Raw genomic sequence first — 23,210 nt, 5'->3', positions numbered from 1 at the left:
GTATGTCCACTGACTACCCTTCTATATTTCACACCCTTTATTTAGTTTGTCCATTTTCATCTCACATGATTTTGCATGACTTTTTCCAAATTAAAAATGTCAATAGCTCCTTGGTCATGTGACCTACTGACTTCAAACAAGGTTCAGAATGTACACTGAGTGGGCCTACACATTGCACACCTTTTAGTTTGTCCATTTTCATCTCACACGTTTTTACATTAATTTTTCAAACTTTCAAATTTAAATAGCTCCTTGGTCATGTGACCTACTGACTTCAAACAAGGTTCAGAATGTCCACTGACATTTAAATTTTGAATTTTTTTAGTCAAATCTTGTGAGATGAAAATGGACAAACTAAAGGGTGTGCAATGTGTAGGCCCACTGAGTGGACATTCTGAATCTTGTTTGAAGTCAGTAGGTCACATGACCAAGAAGCTATTGAAATTTTTTATTTTGAAAACTTAATGTAAAATCATGTGAGATGAAAATGGACAAACTAAAGGGTGTGCAATATAGAAGAGTAGTCAGTGGACATTCTGAACCTTGTTTGAAGTCAGTAGGTCATATGACCAATGAGCTATTGAAATTCAAAAATGTAAATAAATAATTTAAAATAGTGCGAGTTGTAAATCGACAATCAAAAAGTGTGTGCAATGTGTGTCTATGCCATCTGGTAAGCAACAAACAGTTTTGAAAGTTTTAGGAGTAATGGTTAAAGAGCTATTGAAATTTGAACAATTTGATTTGTCACTATGTTAATAGTACCTAACTGCTGTTGGTGGATGTAAGGTAAACTACAGGCGAATATTGTTGAATATCCAACCTGAAACTGTCTTTACCTTGGTAGCAAGATGTTGCATGGCAACAGCATCAACTTCCGGTAGACCTGTGAAGAGTTAGTATGCTCAACTGAAAGGATACTGTTCGTTTACAGTATACTAAAATTAACTAATAGTATATAGTATGTAGTATATACTCATTAAGTATGTAATATACAGTATGTTAGTATGGGTATTCGAACAGCTATAGTCTTTACACTGTACCACTCAAAGGGGGTATGCAGTGTAGATCTCTTAAAAAGAGAGATTTGAATCTTGATCCTCTCTTTACACTACACAAGTATCTTTCCTGGACCTAGTTTGTGTCTTCAAAGTAGTGTAGTGTAAAGAGGCCTAGGGATGATGATGATATCCATTAAAACTGTGTTTTTACATTCCTTCCTATTACTTATCTCCTCTGCCATACTCTAAAGCACCATACTTGAGTAAAATTAAAAATAGAAAATGACTCAAGTAAAGTGAAAGTTAGCCAGTAAAATAATACTTGAGTAAAAGTCTAAAAGTATTTGGTTTGATTTAAATTACATTTTTAAGAATTCTGATTTACAATGAAGGCCTACTTTAAAGCATGAACAAACCCTCCCTTAATGCAGACAACGCTGAGCCAATTGTGCGCCGTCCTATGTTTTAAATATACTTAAGCATCAAAAGTAAATGTAATTGCTAAAATATACTTAAGTGTCAAAAGTAAAAGTATGAATGATTTCTAATTCCTTATATTAAGCAAATCAGACTGCACCATTTCCTTGTGTTGTTTTTATTTACGGTTAGCCAGGGTCACCCTCCAACACTCAGACATCCTTTATAAACAAAACATGTGTGCTTAGTGAGTCCACCAGATCATAGGCAGGAGGGTTGACCAGGGATGTTCTCTTGATAAGTGCATGAATTAGACCATTTTCCTGTACTGCTAAGCATTCAAAATGTAATTACTTTTGGGTGTAAGGGAAAATGTATGGAGTAAAAAGTACATTATTTTCTTTAGGAATGTAGTGAAGTAAAAGTTGTTCAAAATATAAATAGTAGAGTAAAATACCGATACCCCCAAAAACCTACTTAAGTAGTACTTTAAAGTTTTTTTTACACCACTGCCTTTGTAACCTTTGTTTAACTAAGCAAGTCAGATTACCCTCCCGTGGTCCTGGGGTCAGGGTGACCCAGGTCCTGTGTGTGGAGGGCTCCCCGCTCTGTGCTCTGTGCTCGTGGGTCAGAGCGACCCAGGCTCTGTGTTTCCAGGGCTCCCGCTCTGTGCTCTGTGCTCTGCGCTAGTGGGTCAGAGCGACCCTGCCTGCCACTGGCGAGGCGTATGCCGTTGGGTGTAGTAGAGAGTCTGCGAGTGTGGCGAGGTTGTGCCTGGCTCCCCATTCTGTGCTCTGTGCTCTGCGCTCAGTGCTTGTGGGTCAGAGTGACCCTGCCAGCCACTACACAGGTCCAGACATGCCCCGCTGTGTGCTAGAGAGCAGCCAAGTGTTAAAGTTGTGCTCTGTGCTCACGGGTGAGAGCGACCCAGGCCCTGTGTTTCCAGGGCTCCCGCTCTGCGCTCTTGAGTCAGAGCGATCCTGCCAGCCACTGGCGAGGCGTATGCCGTTGAGTGTAGTAGAGAGTCTGCGAGTGTGGTGAGGTTGTCAGAGCCACTTGAGGTCAGAGCCACCCAGCCAGCCACTACACAGGTCCAGACATGCCCCGCTGTGTGTAGTAGAGAGTCTGCGAGTATGGCGAGGTTGTGCCTGGCTCCCCGCTCTGCGCTCTTGGGTCAGAGCGACCCAGCCAGCCGCTACACAGGTCCAGACATGCCCCACTGTATGCTAGAGAGCAGCCAAGTGTTATTGTTGTGCTCTGCGCTCACGGGTCAGAGTGACCCTGCCAGCCACTGGCGAGGCATATGCCGTTTAGTGTAGTGGAGAGTCAGCGAGTGTGGCGAGGTTGTGCCTGGCTCTCCGCTCTGTGCTCTGCGCTCGTGGGTCAGAGCGACCCAGCCAGCCACTACACAGGTCCAGAAATGCCCCGCTGTGTGCTAGAAAGCAGCCAAGTGTTATTGTTGTGCTCTGTGCTCGTGGGTCAGAGCGACCCAGGCCCTGTGTTTCCAGGGCTCCCGCTCTGCGCTCTTTGATCAGAGCGAACCTGCCAGCCACTGGCGAGGCATATGCCGTTGAGTGTAGTAGAGAGTCTGCGAGTGTGGCGAGGTTGTGGGTGGCTCCCCGCTCTGCGCTCTGTGCGTCAGAACAACCCAGCCAGCCACTGCACAGGTCCATACATGCTCCGCTGTGTGCTAGAGAGCAGCCAAGTGTTATTGTTGCTCGGGTGGGGTGGGTCAACTGCACACGGCTACACACAAGCGCGCAAGCAAGCCTCGTGCATTTTCAGGTCTCGGTCTCCCGCGTAAGCCGGCCAGCCGGCCGTACGTTAGGAGAGGATACTAATATTGTCAGCGACACACACACCCACCCACACACACACACACCCACACACACACACAAAGTGACCTGCGCCCCACCCGTGCCAATTGCGCTCTTCCCAGCCACTCAGTGGACCCCATCAGTAGAGTCGAGCGGCCATGGCTGTGCGTTTTACGGCCGCGCAGATTCTAGAACAGATCTTGTCCAGCGTGGACCAAGAAGACTACTCAGATTCCCAGGAGGAGGAGGAAGAGGAAGAGGTTTCGGGAAGATGAAGACGGGGAGGAATACAACCCCGAGCGCCGCGAGGTCGACAATGCTTTTTCTCCCTCTTCTGAGGATGGCCCAAGGAAGCACCCGAGGACGAGCACGAGGTCCAACGCGAGGAAGAGATTTCCTCGGCCCATGGCCTCGGCCGCCACTGCAGGGCCCTCGCGATCTGCCACGCCGGGCCGGACGAGACTCTGGACCCCACGGCCTATGCCGCGACCCAGGCCCGCGACATCGAGTCCGCCTTCCACCTGTTTGTCACACCGGCGATAGAAAGAATAATTGTGGAAATGACGAACCTGCACGGGGCCAGAAAATACGGCGACGGCTGGCGACCCATGGACGCCACGGACCTGCGCGCCTACGTAGGGCTGCTGATCCTAGCGGGCGTCTACAGGTCCCGAGGCGAGGCTGTGGCAAGCCTGTGGGATGCCGAGAGCGGCAGGACCGTGTTCCGAGCTACCATGCCGCTCAAGGTCTTTCACAGGTACTCGAGGCTGCTGCGATTCGACGACCGCCAGTCGAGACCCGCCAGACTCGCCACGGACAAACTCGCAGCCATACGAGAGGTCTGGGACCTGTGGGAGGCGCGACTGCCGGCCCTCTACAACCCGGGGCCTGACGTGCCGGTGGACGAGCAACTGGTCCCGTTCAGAGGTACTGTGCGTGCGTGTGCGTGTGAATGTGCGTGTGCGTGAGCGTGTACGTATATGCCTATAGAGAGGTAGTAGCTGTAGCAGCGGCTGTGGCAGCACTAGCAGCGTGTGTAACACAAAAGGCCTTTGGCCCCAATGAGACAGTAACGACACTAATCTCTTGTCCCCTTTCCAAAAGGCCGCTGTCCTTTCCGTCAGTACATCCCCAGCAAGCCGGCGAAATACGGCATCAAGTCGTGGGTGGCCTGCGACACCAAGTCCAGCTACACTTGGAAGATGCAAGTGTACACCGGCAAGGCGGCCAGCGGAGGCCCCGAGAAGAACCAGGGGATCCGCGTCATCCTCGATCTGACAACGGGACTGAGCGGTCGCAACGTCACCTGTGACAACTTCTTCACCTCCTACGAACAGGGCCAGCGGCTCCTCGAGTGGAACCTCACCATGGTGAACAAGGTGAGAAAGAACAAAGCCGAGCTCCCGCCCGCACTGCTCGAGTCCAGGGGCAGACAGGTCCTGTCCTCCAGGTTTGCCTTCACGCCCACCGCCACTCTAGTGTCCTATCTGGCAAAGAAAAACAAGAATGTGCTACTTTTGAGCACGCTGCACACAGAGGGCCACATTAGCGATCGCCGCGACAGGAAGCCGGCCGTCATCCTAGAATACAACTGCAACAAGGGCGGCGTGGACAACCTAGACAAGGTGGTCGGCACCTACAGCTGCAGACGGATGACTTCACGCTGGCCCCTGGTCGTCTTCCACAACATCCTCGACGTGTCCTCCTACAACGCCTTTGTCCTTATGGCGAGAGATCAAGCCTGACTGGATGCCTCGCAAGCGGAACAAGCGCAGGGTGTTCCTCGAGCAGCTGGGAAAGGCACTTGTGAAGCCGCTGATCCAAAGAAGGCAGCATCTCCCCCACACCGAAGCGGCGTCAGCACTTGTCAAAGTCCTACAGAGTGCTACGGCGGCGGCTCGTGGTCAACAACGTGAGGGGCCCGCCCCTGGCACGGCCGCTGCCCCGCTCGTTGCCCCGGCCACCGGGGCAAGTAAGAGGAAGAGGTGTCAGCTCTGCCCACCCAAGAAGGACTCCAAGACACACACGGTGTGCTGCAGGTGTAAGAAATACATATACAAAGGCTGTTCACACGCATACTGTCACACTTGCGCACATTGGGCCTTTAGCCAGGATGGGACAGGGTGACCCGGAGGACGCGGGTACTAGAAACAATACGAGGACGACGGGAGGGTTAAGAACAAATTCTTATTTACAATGACAGCCTATTGAGGAACAGTGGGTTCACTGCCTTGTTCAAGGGCAGAATGACAGATTTTTACCATGTCAGCTCAGGGATTCAATCCAGCAACCTTTCTTTTACTGGCCTAACGCTCTAACCACTAGGTAACCTGCCTTTCGGCTAATACCAGAAGAACACATGTCCATTTCACATGAGGTTTTTAGTGTTTGAACATCAGAGGTATTATCATATCAGATAAACCCACATTGGCCTCCACAGAGAAAGACAGGAGATTATTGAGTGTCTGGACGGGGATGCACCTGCAATAAAGCTCTGCTTTAAAGTGATGAAATTAGAATGATTCATCAGCCATTGATTAATCATTTTGACATACTGCCTAATTTCCAGGCAGAACAGGGAACTCCAAGGGTATTTGTGAAGGGTGAGTGCACTTAAATCAAAACAGGATGTAATATGCTTTGTATGGAGTAGGGCTGGCCCCCTGGGAGTTAATACTCAATAGCATTGGGGCATGTCACTGTGAAATTGAAACACAAATAAATACACACAAACCAAATAGTTATGCGACATACTGGGCTACACAAGCACACTTATCTTTCCAATTCCAAAAAGCATACTTTGCACTTATCTTGATTTAGATTAGTTGAATTCCTTATCAATACATTTGCATGCATATAATATCCATGATGATTGATTAACCTTATTGATTAATTGTTGATACACTTAGGAGGTAAATGTAACAATATTTAACAGTTAGTAATATTGCTTTAACACAATTCCACGTGGTCTATGAGCCAGCTATAAACCTTGGTTTACGACATTTTTGTTTTGTTTTGTTGCAACACTGCCATCTACCTAGATTAGCCTACCTGACTCTTCCTTCCCTAAAGTACTATCCACATGGGTGCGCTGTGTTCACAAGAAAACTGCGGTCGCGTGCCATATCCTTTTAGGGAAATGACATCTTTTCGCTTCACTCTGCTGTGTGTAATGGAAACGCGGTAGATTGGAACTCAAAAGTCTGAAAATTTGTAGTCGAGGGAGGTAAGACACACTGCAGTTTTATTTTCTATAATGAGATGAGACTATTTTGTACCGTACCGTCAGCTGCTGCCTGCCAGTGCCACATTGTTATAGATGGGTTAGCTTAGTTGTACAGAAAGCTAGCTAGCAGACGTTAGTGCTAGCCGGCTGATATTAGCTAACGTTAGCTAGCTAGCTAGCTAGCTAGCCAAGCCATGGTTTCAGCCACGTCTAACTGTATCGTCTAGCGAGCTATCTTGCTTCCTATGTTTAAACATTTTGTATCCATCTCTGTACTCATAGCTAACGTTACTTATCTAGCTAGCAATGGTGCTACTGCTAGCTAGTTTGCTTGACAGAAAGAAATGTCAACAAAGCCCCTCTCAACCCTTTCTGCTTTGTGTTCTCCCCAGGTGTCAAGTGGATTTTGAAACGTGACCCGTCGCGAATATAATCTTCTATGGCTGCCCCAGCCTTGCAACAGCCCAGTTTTCTTCTGGTTAGTGGTAACTCCTATATTGTATTGCTCATCATGAGCAAGTTTCATGTGAAATATATGTTGCCTGCCTGAAGTTCTCATGAGCCAAAACAATGTCACAAAACGTCAGTTATCTAACACTGTGACAGCAGTAACTGTTGTCTTCTCTTATGATGTTCTCTTCTCGTTACAGGCCAATCTGAAAGTTGACTCGACCACCAAACCTTTTCTCCAGCGGTGCCAGGAGCTGGTGAAGGTCATTGATGACTACCCTGCAAAGGTGCAGTTTGTTGTAGAGACCAGCGTTGTTAGTTGTCTATCTTGCATGTGTTGTTAGAGATTGAATTGTGCGTGCTTAGGTCCAAACTATGTCAAATTTGAAGCAAGTTGTCAAGTCTGGATAAAAAATTGAATCAAATTGTATTTGTCACATGTGCCGAAAACAACGGGTGTAGACCTTACCGTGAAATGCATACTTACAAGCATACTTACAACCAACAAAGCAGTTCAAGAAATAGTTAAGAAATGATTTACTAAATAAACTGAAGTAAAAAATAAAAAGTAATACAATAAATAACAATAACGAGGCTGTATACAGGGGGTACCGGTACCGAGTCAATGTGCGGGGTGGGCAGGTTAGTCGAGGTAATTAGTACATGTACAGTACCAGTCAAGTTTGGACACCTACTCATTCAAGGGGTTTTTCTTTATTTGTACTGTTTTCTACATTGTAGAATAATAGTGAAGACATAAACTATGAAACAATACATATGGGATCATGTAGTAACCAAGTGTTAAACAAATCTAAATATATTTGTGGTTCTTCAAAGTAGCCGCCCTTTGCCTTGATGACAGCTTTGCACACTCGGCATTCTCTCTACCAGCATCACCTGAAATGCTTTTCCAACAGTCTTGGAGTTCCCACATATGCTGAGTACTTGTTGGCTGCTTTTCCTTCACTCTGCAGTCCAACTCATCCCAAACCACCTCAATTGGGTTGAGGTCAGGTGATTGTCACCAAACTAGGTGGGATGGCGTAATCGCTGCAGAATGCTGAGGTGCCGTGCTGGTTACGTGTGCCTTGAATTCTAAATAAATCACGAACATTGTCACAAGCAAAGCACCATCACACCTCCATGCTTCACGGTGGGAACCACACACGCAGAGATCAAAGATCAAATGGACAGATTTCCACCGGTTTAATGTCCATTGCTTGTGTTTCTTGGCCCTAACAAGTCTTTTGTTATTATTGGTGTCCATTTTATTTTAATTTAACCTTTATTTAACTAGGCATGTCAGTTAAGAACAAATTTTTATTTACAATGACGGCCTACTCCGGCCAAACCCGGACAACGCTTGGCCCATTGTGTGCCACCCTATGGGACTCCCAATCACGTCCTGATGCGATACAACCTGGATCCTTTAGTAGTGGTTTCTTTGTAGCAATTTGACCATGGAGGCCTGATTCATGCAGTCTCCTCTGAACAGTTGATGTAGATATGCATCTGTTACTTGAACTCTGTGCAGTATTTATTTGGGCTGAAATTTCTCAGGCTGTTAACGAATGAACTTATCCTCTGGAGCAGAGGTAACTCTGGGTCTTCATGAGAGCCAGTTTCATCATAGCGCTTGATTGTTTTTGCGCCTGCACTTGAAAAAACTTTCAAAGTTCTTGACATTTTTTGGATTGACTGACCTTGTCTTCAAGTAATGATGGACTGTTGTTTCTCTTCACTTATTTGAGCTGTTCTTGCCATAATATGGACTTGGTATTTTACCAAATAGGGCTATCTTCTGTATACCACCCCTATCTTGTCACAACACAACTGATAGGCTCAAACGCATTAAGAAGGAAATAAATTCCACAAATTAACTTTTAAGAAGGCACACCTGTTAATTTAAATGCATTACAGGTGACTACCTCATGAAGCTGGTTGGGAGAATGCCAAGAGTGAGCATTTGTTAAGTTGGATTACTTGTTAGATATTACTGCATGGTCGGAACTAGAAGCACATGAATTTCGCTACACTCACATTAACATCTGCATAACCATGTGTATGTGACAAATACAATTTGATTTGAAGCTGTCATCAAGGCAAAGGGTGCCTACTTTGAAGAATCTCAAATATAATATATTTTGATTTAAGATTATTTTTTTGGTTACAATATGATTCCATATGTGTTATTTCAGTGTTTTGATGTCTTAACTATTATTCCACTGACTTGGGTGACTGAAGTCTTTGAAAACATTTTGGGCCTTCCTCTGACACAGCCTAGTACATAGTTCCTGGATGGCAGGAAGCTTGGCCCCAGTGATGAACTGGTCTGTACACATGACCCTATGGCAACTGCTCGGCCTAATAACGAGCACTTATCATACCATGCAGTGATGCAACCGGTCAGGATGCTCGCAATGGTGTAGCTGTAGAATTTTTGAGGATCTGGGAACCCATGCCAAATATTTTCAGTCTCCTAAGGAGGAATAGGTGTTGTCGGGCCCTCTTCACGACTGTCTTGGTGTGTTTGGACCATGATCATTTTTTGGTGATGTGGACACCAAGGATCTTGAAACTCTCGACCATCTCCACTACACAGCCCCGTTGATGTTCAGCCCTCCTTTTTCTGTAGTCAACGATCAGCTCCTTTGTCTGGCTGATGTTGAGAGAGAGGTTGTTGTCCTGGCACCACACTGCCAGGTCTCTGACCTCCTTCCTATAGGCTGTCTCATCGTTGTGATCTGCCTACCACTGTTGTCATTAGCAAACTTAATGATTGTGTTGGAGTCATGCTTGGCAACGCAGTCGTGGGTGAACAGGGAGTACAGGAGGGGACTAAGCATGCACTCCTGAGGAGCCTCCATGTTGGATCAGTGTGGCAGATATGTTATTGCCTACCCTGTCATTCTTAGTTGCTTGGAGGTTTATGACTTACTAGTGTTTTATGTTATCTTTTGAAAGGGTTGGGGCAGATCCATAAGTTGGATTCTCCAGGCTTTCATGCCAATGTGGAATGTGTCTAGGCAGCTGTTACTGTGTGGTATGGTGGGATCAGAGGGGATATCAGGGTAGGGTGACACAGTTCCTGGAAATCAGTGTCTCAGGAACCGCTGCTACACTGCAGATGCCTCACTCTGCGTGTGCCCGTTAGAGGTAGAGCACCTATCTGGCAGTAGGTCAGAAAGAGCATTGAATATCCCTACCCAAACCGGTTCAGCTCAAATCAACCATGTTATCCAATTTCATTCATCCTCTTGTCTTCCACTGGAAGTTTCCTCTCTATGATCTGATGACATTGTTGTGGAGGGAGACTTAAGCAGGAATAATGGAGGTAAGCTTGTGACTGACAGCATTAATATCGTTCTCTCTTCAGGAGCTGCACCTGATCTTCCCCTGGCTTGTAGAGAGTGTTTTTGGCAGTCTGGATGGGGTCATCATGGGCTGGAACCTGCAATTCCTGCAGGCACGCAGCAATGAGTACAACATCGTCATGGACTTTCTCGATCCTAGGTAGGCCTCACAAGCTCCTTTGGTGTTAGCTGCTATTTGCAATGCTCGTGTATTTACACTACAGCGTTGCTCCCTATTGTATTCGGTTGCACGAAAATCAGTCCGTGGGAAACCAGAAGTTACAAATATATATATATATATATATTTCAACTTTCTATGCCAGTGGGCAAGACGGTTGGTCATTAAAACAGGGATAATGTGAGACAAAATATCTAAAGAACGTATTATTAAACAGACTTTCCAAACACATAGGTTGTTAATGTTACTTTGGTGTGTGTCACTTCACTGTGACACACAGTATGTATTACAGTGCATTTGGAAAGTATTCAGACCCCTTGTCTTTTTTGATTTTTGTTACGTTACAGCCTTATTCTAAAATTGATTAAATACTTTTCCCCTCAATCTACACACAATAACACTATAAAGACAAAGCAAAAACAGGTTGACATTTTTGCAAATGTATTTAAAATAAAAAAACTTAAATATTACATTTATAATAAGTATTCAGACCCTTTACTCAGTACTTTGTTGAAGCACCTTTGGAAGCAATTACAGCCTTGAGTCTTCATGGGTATGATACTACAAGCTTGGCACACCTGTATTTGGTGAGTTTCTCCCATTATTCTATGCAGATCCTCTCAAGCTCTGTCAGGTTGGATGGAAAGCGTTGCTGCACAGCTATTTTCAGGTCTCTTCAGAGATGTTAGATCGGGTTGAAGTCTGAGCTCTGGCTGGTCCACTCGAGACTTGTCCCGAAGCCACTCCTGTGTTGTCTTGGCCGTGTGCTTAGGGTTGTTATCCTGTTGGAAGGAGAACCTTCACCCCAGTCTGAGGTCCTGAGCGCTTTGGAGCAGGTTTTCATCATGGATCTATCTGTACTTTGCTCCGTTCATCTTTCCCTCGATCCTGACTAGTTTTCCAGTCCCTGCTGCTGAAAAACATCCTCACAGCATGATGTTGCCACCACCCTGCTTCTTCACCTTAGGGATGGTGCCAGGTCAGACATGCTGCTTGGCATTCAGGCCAAAGAGTTCAATCTTGGTTTCATCGGACCAGAGAATCTTGTTTCTCATGGTCTGAGAGGCCTTTTGGCAAACTCCATGCGGGCTGCCATGTGCCTTTACTGAGGAGTGGCTTCCGTCTGGCCACTCTACCATACAGGCCTGATTGGTGGAGTGCTGCAGAGATGGTTGTCCTTCTGGAAGGTTCTCCCATCTCCACAGAAGAACTCTGTTAGTGACCATCGGGTTCTTGGTGACCTCCCTGACCAAGTCCCTTCTCCCTAGATTTAACCTGGCTTCCAGCTCTAGGAAGAGTCTTGGTGGTTCCAAACTTCTTCCATTTAAGAATGATTGAGGCCACTGAGTTCTTGGGAACCTTCAATGCTGCAGAATTGTTTTTTGTACCCTTTCCCAGATCTGTGCCTCGACACAATCCCGTCTTGGAGCTCGATGGAGAATTCCTTCGACCTCACAGCATGTTTTTTGCTTTGATATGCACTGTTATCTAGATAGGTGTGTGATTTGGAAAGGCACACGCCTGTCTAATCAATTGAATTTACCGCAGGTGGACTCCAATCAAGTTGTAGAAACATCTCAAAGATGATCAATGGAAACAGGATGCACCTGAGCTCAATTTCGAGTCTTATAGCAAAGGGTCTGAATACTTATGTAAATAAGGTATTTCTGTTTTTTTATTCGTAATTTGCAAAAAAATTCTAAACCTGTTTTCACTTCGTCATTGAGGTATTGTGTGTAGATTTGAAGAGGGGGAAAATTTTATTTGATCCACTTTAGAATAAGGCTGTAACATAACATTGTGGAAAAATTTAAGGTGTCTGAAAACTTTCAGAATGCACTGTATGTGTAACTGTGTTGTTGTATGTGTTGAACTGCTTTGCTTTATCTTGGCCAGGTCGCAATTGTAAATGAGAACTTGTTCTCAACTTGCCTACCTGGTTAAATAAAGGTGAAAAAATGCATACAAAAATAAAATGTATGTTGCTGTACAATGTCTCTTTTGTACCAGTACGGTGTGTCTATGACAACCCCTCAGGAACATTACATTGTATTCTTATTTTTTAATTGGACATTTATTTAACTTGGCAAGTCGGTTAAGAACAAATTCTTATTTACAATGACGGCCTACCGGGGAACAGTGGGTTAACTGTCCTGTTCAGGGGCAGAACAACATATTTTTACCATGTCAGTTCGGGGATTCGATCCAGCAAACTTTTTTGGCCCAACGCTCTTACCACTAGGCTACCTGCCACCCCAGCATAAATGACTTTATAAAAAGCATTTTTCGAAAAATAGTAATCGACTGTATACTGACTTAATTATGATTGTATATGCTTTTCAGTGGGCCAATGATGAAGCTGGTGTACAAGCTTCAAGCAGAGGAGTACAAGTATGAAATACCTGTCAGCTTTCTCCCTGTAAGTCTCATCCCTTTTTAAACATTTTTTTTTTCTTCTCAATTTGAAACATAGCAAGGTCGTCCACAACAGTGATTGGTGTAAAGCTTGGATGTTCTTTTCTCTTGCAGGGTCCTGTAAAGGCATCTATACAGGAAGGTGTCCTACCAGATTGTCCACTTTTTCACAACAAGCTGCAGTTTCCTCTGTCTGGTCTTCAGACACTCAGCCTGGCGCTCAGTATCCTTGATGCTCAAACTCACTCTCAGTCCTCACCTTCTCACAAACATACAATGTGGACAATGACAATGTTTGCTTACATTATTTACATTTGTTTTGTAGTCTGGTGGTATGTCCTTAAACCATCTGCAGATCCATTTGAATATTACATGTTCATATTTGCTTCCAGTCTTATCACACCAAAGGTAAACCCTACTCAACTGTCATTACAACAGTAAATGTTTTCATAGTTTGTGATAACTTCCATGATAATCAGACTTATTTGACCTAAAATGATAGTTTTGATGTGATTTTCTCAGAACTACCCTCTGGGCCAGCATGTGAGCAGCTTGGACAATGCGTACTTTGTGCTTGTGGACACCTACCTCAAGTACTTCCTCCCTACAGAGGGCAGCGTTCCTCCCTCTCCATTCGCCGACAATAGAGGCTCTGTGTCTCCACCTGCTCCCAGGTACTCTACAGTGGGGATAGGTCTTATCAAAATGTTTCTGATAGTGGTGTAAAAAGTACTCAGTGGTTATACTTGAGTAAAAATAAATATACCCTTTTTAATATAAAATTACTCAAGTAAAGGTCACCCAGGAAAATACTTTTAAACTTTTTTATTCAAGCAGTATCTGGTTTGAAATGTACTTAAGTACAGTGGTGGAAAAAGTACTCAATCTTACTTGAGAAAAAGTAAAAGCTATACAAACCAGATGGCACAGTTTTTATTAACGACAGATGGGTACACTCCAACACTCAGGCATAATTTACAAACACATTATTTGTGTTTAGTGAGTCCGCCAGATCTGAAGCAGTAGGGATGACAAGTTGTTGTATTGATATGTATTGGACCATAATTCTGTCCTGCCTTAACATTAGAAGTGAAGAGTACTTTTTGGTGTCAGGGAAAATGTATGCTAGTAAAAAGTACATATTTTCTTTAGAATTGTAGTGGAATAAAAAGTTGTGAAAAAAAATATATATAAATAGTCAACTCAAGTGCAGATACCCCAAAAATGACTTAAGTTGTACTTTACACCACTGGTTTATGTGAAAGGGTTGTGATCAGTAGGGTGAGAAAAGATGCTACCTGAACTTGTCCAATAAGAGCACACACTTTTACCTTATGGCTCCTCTTAGTTTCTCCTTCCTTCCTCATGCTATAACTCCGAGCTCACGGTTATGTCTTTGGCACCCAGGGCTCCCAGCGTGCCTTTTGCAGGGTATGGCATCCACAGCACCAGCCTCCTCAAGCGCCACATATCCCATCAACCCTCGGTCACTGCTGACCCTGCAGCCCAGGAGATCTGGAGGTCAGAAGCATTACTACAGGTGAGGCTCCTTCATCCTTTGTCAGTCATGAATGCATTTAGTCTGAATGATGTCAGTCAGGTGTTTAGGGAATCGGGAATAAGACGTGTGTTTGCGTGTTACCCCCAGGTTTTTGTGGAGATCTGGCTGCATCACTACTCCCTGGAGATGTACCAGAAGCTGCAGTCCCCCCAGGTGAAGGTAAGAGCATGTCACATGGACCCTCCCACCACCAAGCTCCCCCTTCACCCCTGCACGGCAGCAACGCACGGCTGACTGGCTGATGAACCCCCCCCCCCCCTCCTCACTTGAACAACGGCAGGGCTCGTCCCACTCGAGTGCCTTGCTAGAGCTTCCTCCAAGCCACAGACATGGACCCCACATGGTGATCAGCGTCAAATCAACCTGTCCCCTGACTGGGACACAAAAAGGGTCACATTGTCCTATTTTCAACTAGAGGGGAGTATTTCTATAAGACTTGCACTCCCACACCTGGGCTATAAAAATGTAGTTTCTATCCATCTCATTTGCACTGCATAGATGGGTATACTGTATGTTAGTTGCTGTTTCTTATGCTTCTTTGAGGGTAACTGGAAAATCAGGCAGAGGGAGGTCTGGCTTTGGTTTGTACTGATCTATAGTCTCCTTATTTGCACAGATTAGGAAACACGAATGCTATCAAAATGATCAAAGTTCAATGTTAAACCAATCAAAATAGGGCACAGTAAACATCAGGCATTTGTAATTGTTTTTGAAAGGCAGGCTTATTTTTTTTTGTTGCTGAATCATTGGCTTATGGGCAACTGCAGAGCAAATGTTCTGCACTGATTTGGCATGTGTATCTGGTAGTAGTGCTTTAGCTTCCCGCATGACCTGTGCATGCTGTGTGTGTGGCACCATTAACTGTTTCAGTGCCCTTCTCTGTTGTTTATTTGGCTGCTAGGCTGGTTGCCAACTCTACTTCTGTTCATGTATCATTTAGCCACCACCCTTTATCATGATCCATACACCTGTCAAATCCCCAATGGTGTACAGGCCATACCCTTCCCATCCCTGCTGTCCCTTAGTAACCTAGTACATTCCCAGTAGAGGTCGACCGATTAATCGGAATGGCGTATTAATTAGGGCCGATTTATAGTTTTCATAACAATCGGAAATCTGTATTTTTGGACATCGTTTTGGCCGATCTATTTTTTTTCACCTTTATCAAGAGGTGAACTAGGCTAGTCAGTTAAGAACACATTCTTATTTTCAATGACGGCCTAGGAAAGGTGTTAACTGCCTTGTTCAGGGGCAGAACGACAGATTTTTACCTTGTCAGCTCAGGGATTCAACCTTGCAACCTTAGTTACTAGTCAACTCTCTAACCACCTGCCTCTCATTGCACTCCCCGAGGAGCCTGCCTGTTACGTGAATGTAGTAAGCCAAGGTAAGTTGATAGCTAGCATTAAACTTATCTTATAAAAAACAATCAATCAATCACTAGTTAACTACACATGTTTGATATTACTAGTTCATCTAGCTTGTCCTGCTTTGCATATAATCAATGCGGTGCGTATTTCGCAAAAAAAAGACGGTCCTGGCTCCAATGTGTACCTAACCATAAACATCAATGCTTTTCTTAAAATCAATACTCAGAAGTATATATTTTTAAACATGCATATTTAGCTAAAAGAAATCCATCTTAGCAGGCAATTTTAACCAGGTGAAATTGTCACTTCTCTTGCGTTCATTGCGTGCAGAGTCAGGGTATGTGCAACAGTTTGGGCCTCCTAATTTGCCAAAATTTTACGTATTTATGACATACCATTGAAGGTTGTGCAACAGGAATATTTAGACTTGTGGATTCTACCCGTTAGATAAAATACGGAACGGTTCCGTATTTCACTGAAAGAATAAACGTCTTGTTTTCGAGATGATAGTTTACGGATTCAACCATATTAATGACCTAAGGCTCGTATTTCTGTGTGTTATTATGTTAAGTCTATGATTTGATAGAGCAGTCTGACTGAGCGATGGTAGGCACCAGCGGGCTCGTAAGCATTCATTCAAACAGCACTTTCGTGCGTTTTGCCAGCAGCTCTTCGTTGTGCTTCAAGCATTGAGCTGTTTATGACATCAAGCCTATCAACTCCCGAGATTAGGCTGGTGTAATCGATGTGAAATGGCTAGCTAGTTAGCGGGGTGTGCGCTAATAGCGTTTCAAACGTCACTCGCTCTGAGACTTGGAGTAGTTATTCCCCTTGCTCTGTATGGGTAACGATGCTGCGAGGATGGCTGTTGTCGATGTGTTCCTGGTTCGAGCCCAGGTAGGGGCGAGGAGAGGGACGGAAGCTATACTGTTACACTGGCAATACTAAAGTGCCTATAAGAACATCCAATAGTCAAAGGTATATGAAATACAAATGGTATAGAGATCAATAGTCCTATAATTCCTATAATAACTACAACCTAAAACTTCTTACCTGGGAATATTGAAGACTCATGTTAAAAGGAACCACCAGCTTTCATATGTTCTCATGTTCTGTGCAAGGAACTTAAACGTTAGCTTTCTTACATGGCACATATTGCACTTGTACTTTCTTCTCCAACGCTTTGTTTTTGCATTATTTAAACCAAATTGAACATGTTTCATTATTTATTTGAGGCTAAATTGATTTTATTAATGTATTATATTACGTTAAAATAAGTGTTCATTCAGTAGTGTTGTAATTGTCATTATTACAACAACAACAACAATCGGCCGATTTAATCGGTATCGGCTTTTTTTTGGTCCTCCAATAATCGGTATCGGCGTTGAAAAATCATAATCGGTCGACCTCTAATTCCCAGTCTGTTAAACTATGCAATTTAAGATAAGTATGTGGTCCTCCATAGTGTAAGAGATGCAGTATCCCATTCCCCCCCCGTCATGGCCATTGGACAGAAACAATCCTTTTATCTGTGGACTGTTCTTCAACCTAAAATAACAAACCATGTTATTAACCATGTGTTGTGTCTTCTGTGCCTCATTGATGAGGATATTTACTGTTTAATCTCCTGTCTTGTGTGGAAAAGGCTACTGCATCACCCTAGCTGTCATAGCATTGTGTTCCTGTGGCCAATATCTTTTGTTTGTTTTGTTTCTTGTTTTCTCCCATATTTGGTGTTCATTCCTTTTCCTTTGTGGATGCACTATATCCCTTTTTTCTCCTTTCTATTCTCATGTTCACCTCCTTCCCTTCTCCTCCTTTCCCAACTGTGTTGTCGTTTCCCTCTTCCTCCCCTGGTTGTGATGGGTCGTACAGCTGGCGCTGCTGCACTATCGCCTCAGTATGTCCAGCATGCCGTGCCAACCCCTGACCCCTCCTGGCTCTGGGACCCTCGACACGTACCAAGTACTTTTACCTTTTCATCCACTCCCACCGGGCCTGCTGGAGGTAAACCTAGGCCCTGAGGACAGAGTAGTATTAAGGTTAAGGTGGGGAGGTCAAGGTTACTTCTCTTCAACAAAAAAACAAACATTTGAATGCCGTTACAGTGCATTCTGTAAAACCAACTGCCTGGTTGACGAAACCAGTCAAAGACCCTATCCTTGGATGGACCCCATTTTGACGGCACAAAATTCACATAATGTCAAACATCTCACAGTAGGATCTGGCCCATAGAGAAGTATCCTTGAAAGGAGAATGTGCCTTCAAAGCATGTTTTGAGTTTGAAGAGTGACGTTTTCATTGTATGTAGCATGTGGATGTCTGTGTTGCACACTATCCTTAGTTAATGTGTCATTGTTGTCTTTCCCATCTCACATTCTTCCATTGAGCAAACACTACTACAGTATACAAAACATTATAAATAACCAAATTGCCCTAAATCAATTAAATAATTCATCAAATTGTCTACTTTCCTCATTCTAAGAATAATGGATCTGAATATCAATTTGAAGTACTGTATGTGCCTGTTTCTGAGCTAGTCACGGATTGAATTCTGTTTTCAGCTAGGCTTTTTCAACAGCAGGGTAATTTGAGAAACAGTAACAATGGCTAGGGGAGGAACCAGGATTAGGGGAATGTTCCAAGCCCAATGTGTGATTGGTTATTGTTATCTGAGGAGCTTTGTGTGATTGGCTGCTGTTTCAGGAGACTTTCACCCCGACAGAGGAGCACGTTCTGGTGGTGCGTCTCCTGGTGAAGCACCTCCATGCCTTTTCCTGCAGCCTGAAGCCTGAGCAGGTCTGCTCCTCTCCCTCGGCCCACTCCCACGCCAGCCCCCTGGAAGAGTTCAAGAGGTGAGCTGAGCAGTGAGCACCCCAATAGTCAGACATCAGGGTCCACGTTCTCTCCAGGAAATCAGGCGTTCTAGTTTTGTCTGTAATTCACTGTGGCCCTGTCTCTGTAGGGTGGTGGTGCAGCGTTTTGTCCAGCAGAAGCTCTATGTGTTCCTCCAGCACTGCTTTGGTCACTGGCCTTTAGATGCGTCCTTCAGAGCGGTAGGTGTTCCAACTCCATCCTCAACCTTCTCAGCTTAGCTGGTGTCAATCACAACTCTCTCTCATTTTGTCCACTTTCTTTTTTTTTGTGCTCTTATCTCTATACCACCACTGTGTTTAGGTGTTGGAGACGTGGCTTAGCTATATCCAGCCGTGGAGGTACACAGGAGAGAATACCAATCCTCAGACAGACCAGAACAAAGGTGTGCCTGAGAAATGGTGAGTTATCTGTTGTATTAAAGTATAGGTCAGGCTAAATAAATGTGTGCTAGCAGTGCATCCTTGAAATGTTTTACTCAGAGGCACGGTTTAATATTGGTGTATTTGTCTTACTGATTCCGAAAATGTTCTGATCCATCTTCTTGACCAGGGGCTTGTTTGTTCAGGAGAACCTGCTCATGTACACAAAGCTCTTTCAGGGCTTTCTCAACAGGGTGGTACGCATAGACCTGGTCAACGTCAAAAATGCACTAATGGTCTTCAGGGTGGCCAAAGTCTTCGCTCAGCCAAACCTATCAGAGATGATTCAGAAAGGTAAGAACAGAAACATCACCTAGTTTTATGATACTTGTGTGATGCAGATGCACTAATAGTAATGTCTAACTACAGTAGACTGTGCTATCTCTAACCTGTCCTACCCTAACCCTCCTATCTGTCCCTCCCCAGGAGAGCAGCTGTTTCTGGAGCCGGAGCACGTCCTCCACCATCGGCAGCACCGGGTCTTCCTCACGCCAAGCCACGGTGGCAGCTTCCTGTCTGCCCGGCAGTCCGTGGTGACAGACGGGGTTTTCAGGGTGAAGAGCCACGTGTACGGCCTGGAGGGCCAGGACTGCCAGTACAAACAGATGTTCGGCACAGAGCTGAGGGGCGCGGTGAGTGGAGTGGAGGCAGGGGGTGGTTGGTACTTGGGGGTGGTTTCATTTCAATTCCAGATTTGCAAGTTTGTTATTCCAATTCCCATTTCTGGAATTGAACCCAACTTTGGGAGAAAAGTGCTAATGAGGCTAATGGTGAGCTAGCTAGTGTTTAACCACCTGCTACAAGCACAGTCTGTGTGGACTTTATTGAATTTGCTAGGCTGACTGTTCACACATTTTGTCATCAGTTAACTGTAGTCTCAGTTGAGTAAAATGAACTAGCTACGCTCTGCAAGATTAGATTGCTCTGAACTGTAGTGTGTTGCTGACTTTCTGGAGAAGACTATGTTCTTCTTGCTTCTCACAACCGCCCAGGCCTTCCCTTCATCTTAGATTTACATTTGCCATTTAGCTCAGGTTCCAAACTGTCCTGCCTCCCCCTGGGTAAACGTTTTGGTTTTTGCCTGAGCACTACACAGCTGAATCAAATATCCAACTCATCATCAAGCTTTGAATCAGCTGTGTGGTGCTAGGTCAAAAAACTAAACGTGCACCGAGGGGGGCCCCGGGACTGAGTTTGGGAAACCCTGATTTAGATGCTTTTATCCAGAGCAACTTAGAGTAGTGAGTGCATACATTTTCATACTGGTCCCCCGTGGGAGGTGAACCCGCAACCCTGGCATTGCAAGCGCCATGCTCTAACAACTGAGCCACACAGCACCACTAGAACCAATCAACAACTACTCCTTTAGTCTGATGTTTTGAGGCTGCATATAAGCATGGTCACTGTTGTCATCCTTCTTTGATGTAGGTCCTGAAGCTCATTCAGATCATCGCCCAGGCGAGGCAGACAGCTAAGAGGATATCAGATCACTCAGCTGAAGTGGCGGCCAATAACTCCTTCATGTCTTGGTTTGGAATGGGCTCCCCCGACCTCAACTACACCTTCAATGGAGGAGAGGTGGATGACACTGGGGAATGTGTCAAGAAGACCCACGAGTTCCTGGAGAGGTCACTGGACTACCTCTGTCAGATATTTCGTGTAGGTTTACACAGACTTTTTCCTTAAGATTTTCGCATGTGCTAAACTGCTGTAATTGAGATTAATCAAACTTAATTCAACTAATGTTGGGTGAAAATGTGTCATGCTATTCTGTCTCGTCTCCAGCTGAATGCAGGGCAGCTTTCTCAGCTGATGGCAACCCTGGGCTCTGGTCAGGACGATGGGAACTCCAGGCAGCTACCAGACTGTGTTCAGGGTGAGAATGGACTCATCCTCACAGACCTGGGCCGAATGCAGGTCAGACTACTTATTCAACTCACCCAAAACTACAACCCCAACCATGTCATAGAGGGATTATTGTTAAAAATGTGTCATGTTTTTGCAGATCATCAATGGACTGCGTAGATTTGAGATTGAGTACCAAGGAGACCCAGAGCTTCAGCCCATCAGGAGCTATGAGAATGCCGTCCTGGTCAGACTGTTTTTCAAGATCTCGTCCCTGGTGAATGAGAGGGTATGTGATATGTAGCCTAACAGAATCTGAGTTATCATAGTCCAAGGATTCAGTAATCAGAACCGTTCTCCCCTCCACAGTTCGGAGGTCACATGGAAGTTCTGTGCTCGCGGCCGGACTTCCTGGGCCGGTTGGGACGACACTACCTGGCCAGCCCCGAGGTCATGGCGGACGGCAGGCAGAGGAGCCCAGAGACACGGCGAACAGCGGAGAGGAACAGACGGCCGCGGCTAAGTCTGCGCACACTGGCGAGCTACAGAACCCTGCTGATGCTTCTATTTCTCTACCTGTTTGGGGTGCTGTTCTCATTCGGCCCCATATCCAGCACACTGCTCATCCTTACAGGCGGCTTTCTCTATGGACTCTTCATAACAATGTTTGGAGATAAACTTAAGTCCCAGTAACACAGGGGAATGAAAAGGCTTTTTTTGCCACTTGCCTTTGCTTGGCCATCTGATATATTCAGTCTCTTTTTATTCTTGTAAATAAATACAAGTGCATTGCTTTTCAGATGAAGTTTGCAAAATCTTTTTTTAAGCAGTTTTACTGATTGACAGTTGTATGTAATGTTTTTCAATTGAACATTGAAAGGTTGGTGGTGATTATCCTCAAATTACAAGATTGACCGGTGTAATAAATAGTTACATGAGTCTTGCACTAGTATTTTGAATTGATGATAATCATTTAACTGAATATGGTATTCTTTGCCTTTATCGTTTTTGTATGATTGCTTGTCTGTATGTGTGAGCTTGCAAAGACGACAAATGTAGTTGTACAATGTTGCATTCGAATGGCAGACAGTATTTTCCGCCACCGATTGAGACAGTCTGGTTGTCATGGCAACGTATGCAGGCATGCTTGTCCACTAGAGACAGGTGAGAGGGAAAATAAATCGTAAGTGCACGTGGGTGATCTGTGTATTGACCTTATCTCGTTCAAATTTTCTTGAATTTTGCACATTGTGGCGGTGAACAATCCTTGCGCTCGGGAACGTTTGTGGTAAGGGGTTCTGCGCGATTATTGATGTGGGACTTGCTAGCTAGCCAAGTTACAACAGGCAGGGTTTGACTGATTTATTTCTACAATGTATCTTCTTAAAATGTGATTTTTAAACGTAAGCTTAACCAAACCGCTAACCGTATGCCTAACCTTAAATTAAGACACTGTCTGGCGACAGTCTGTCCGAAATCTACCCCACTGGTCCCATGAAATATGCTTTGATAAGCCTTACTTTCCACAACCACTTCATGTCCCAGTCTACGAACCACGTTAAGTCTCATCTCACCGCAATATGGATACCTGCGTTGCATCCAGTGTTGCCAATTTAGCAACTTTGTCGCTATATTTAGTGAGTATTCAGACCCCTCTAGCGATACATTTTCAAAAAAGCAACTAGCGACAAATCTAGCGACTTTTTCTGGTGTTGTTGGAGACTGACGTGAAAGCACCTATCGTTCTTACTCTTCTCAACGAGCAGCGGGTGCTGCCGTGGGACTCACCCCCCCAGCTGCAGTCAGAGCAGGAGATGTTCACCTCTCTGTGTCCAGACTGCAAATGAATCGCCGCCGCTGGCTGATCCCGACCTGGTTTACGTAATATATATATATTTAAAAAAAAAACTGAATTAGGGCCAGACTAGTTACCATAATTTGCCATTGACAGTTTTTTCTATTGTCTCTTTTTGGTCCATTTAGATTGTTTTACAGTAGAATCTACATTAACAATGTTATGGTTAAAAGTGTTTGTTTTACTGTGACTTGTAGGCTCCTAAGTGGACCATAAGGTTAAAAACCAAACCAATTTAAGGAAACTAAACAAAAAACGAAGTAACTGTTTATTTTGGGTCACTTTTGCCGGTCCCAAGGAATTGTGACATATAAAAAAAAAAACGAATCGATAGAGGAAAGTTCATTTGTAGTTCTAAACATATTTAGGGTGTTATTTACTCGCTTTTTGTCTCCCACGAAATTATTCCCCTCTCCTACAGCGTCC

General features: G+C 44.7%; 1 protein-coding gene and 1 pseudogene across 5 annotated transcripts; both read left to right on the top strand.

Moving 5' to 3' along the window:
- The first annotated feature begins 2,551 nt into the window (after positions 1-2,551).
- LOC135543802 (piggyBac transposable element-derived protein 4-like) lies at positions 2,552-6,894 on the top strand (annotated as a pseudogene).
- Positions 6,345-21,881, top strand: smpd4 (sphingomyelin phosphodiesterase 4). Of its 5 annotated transcripts, none has more exons than XM_064972183.1 (20): positions 6,345-6,461; positions 6,854-6,939; positions 7,112-7,198; positions 10,288-10,424; positions 12,786-12,861; positions 12,972-13,080; positions 13,213-13,265; positions 13,380-13,531; positions 14,265-14,397; positions 14,506-14,571; positions 17,664-17,753; positions 18,495-18,643; positions 18,754-18,844; positions 18,966-19,063; positions 19,215-19,378; positions 19,511-19,716; positions 20,513-20,743; positions 20,870-21,001; positions 21,090-21,218; positions 21,299-21,881. In XM_064972183.1, the coding sequence occupies exons 2-20, from the start codon at positions 6,901-6,903 to the stop codon at positions 21,620-21,622; spliced, it is 2,466 nt and encodes an 821-aa protein (XP_064828255.1). In that variant the 5' UTR covers positions 6,345-6,461; positions 6,854-6,900; the 3' UTR covers positions 21,623-21,881. The 5 variants fall into 5 exon arrangements, with proteins under 5 accessions (XP_064828255.1, XP_064828253.1, XP_064828254.1 ...); XM_064972181.1 differs by having other exon boundaries at positions 17,664-17,795; XM_064972182.1 differs by having other exon boundaries at positions 14,506-14,577.
- The last annotated feature ends 1,329 nt before the right edge of the window (positions 21,882-23,210 follow it).

The sequence above is a fragment of the Oncorhynchus masou genome, chromosome 8 (genome assembly GCF_036934945.1).
Source record: "Oncorhynchus masou masou isolate Uvic2021 chromosome 8, UVic_Omas_1.1, whole genome shotgun sequence".
NCBI lineage: Eukaryota > Metazoa > Chordata > Actinopteri > Salmoniformes > Salmonidae > Oncorhynchus > Oncorhynchus masou.
This window is presented reverse-complemented; position numbering and strand designations above follow the sequence as displayed.

Excerpts from the sequence above, each read along its gene's own strand:
- smpd4 (XM_064972180.1), top strand. The coding sequence starts at position 6,901 with ATGGCTGCCCCAGCCTTGCAACAGCCCAGTTTTCTTCTG. Across the intron at positions 14,398-14,505 it reads GGTCAGAAGCATTACTACAG|GTTTTTGTGGAGATCTGGCT; the intron begins GTGAGGCTCCTT and ends TGTTACCCCCAG. Across the intron at positions 14,578-17,663 it reads TGCAGTCCCCCCAGGTGAAG|CTGGCGCTGCTGCACTATCG; the intron begins GTAAGAGCATGT and ends TGGGTCGTACAG.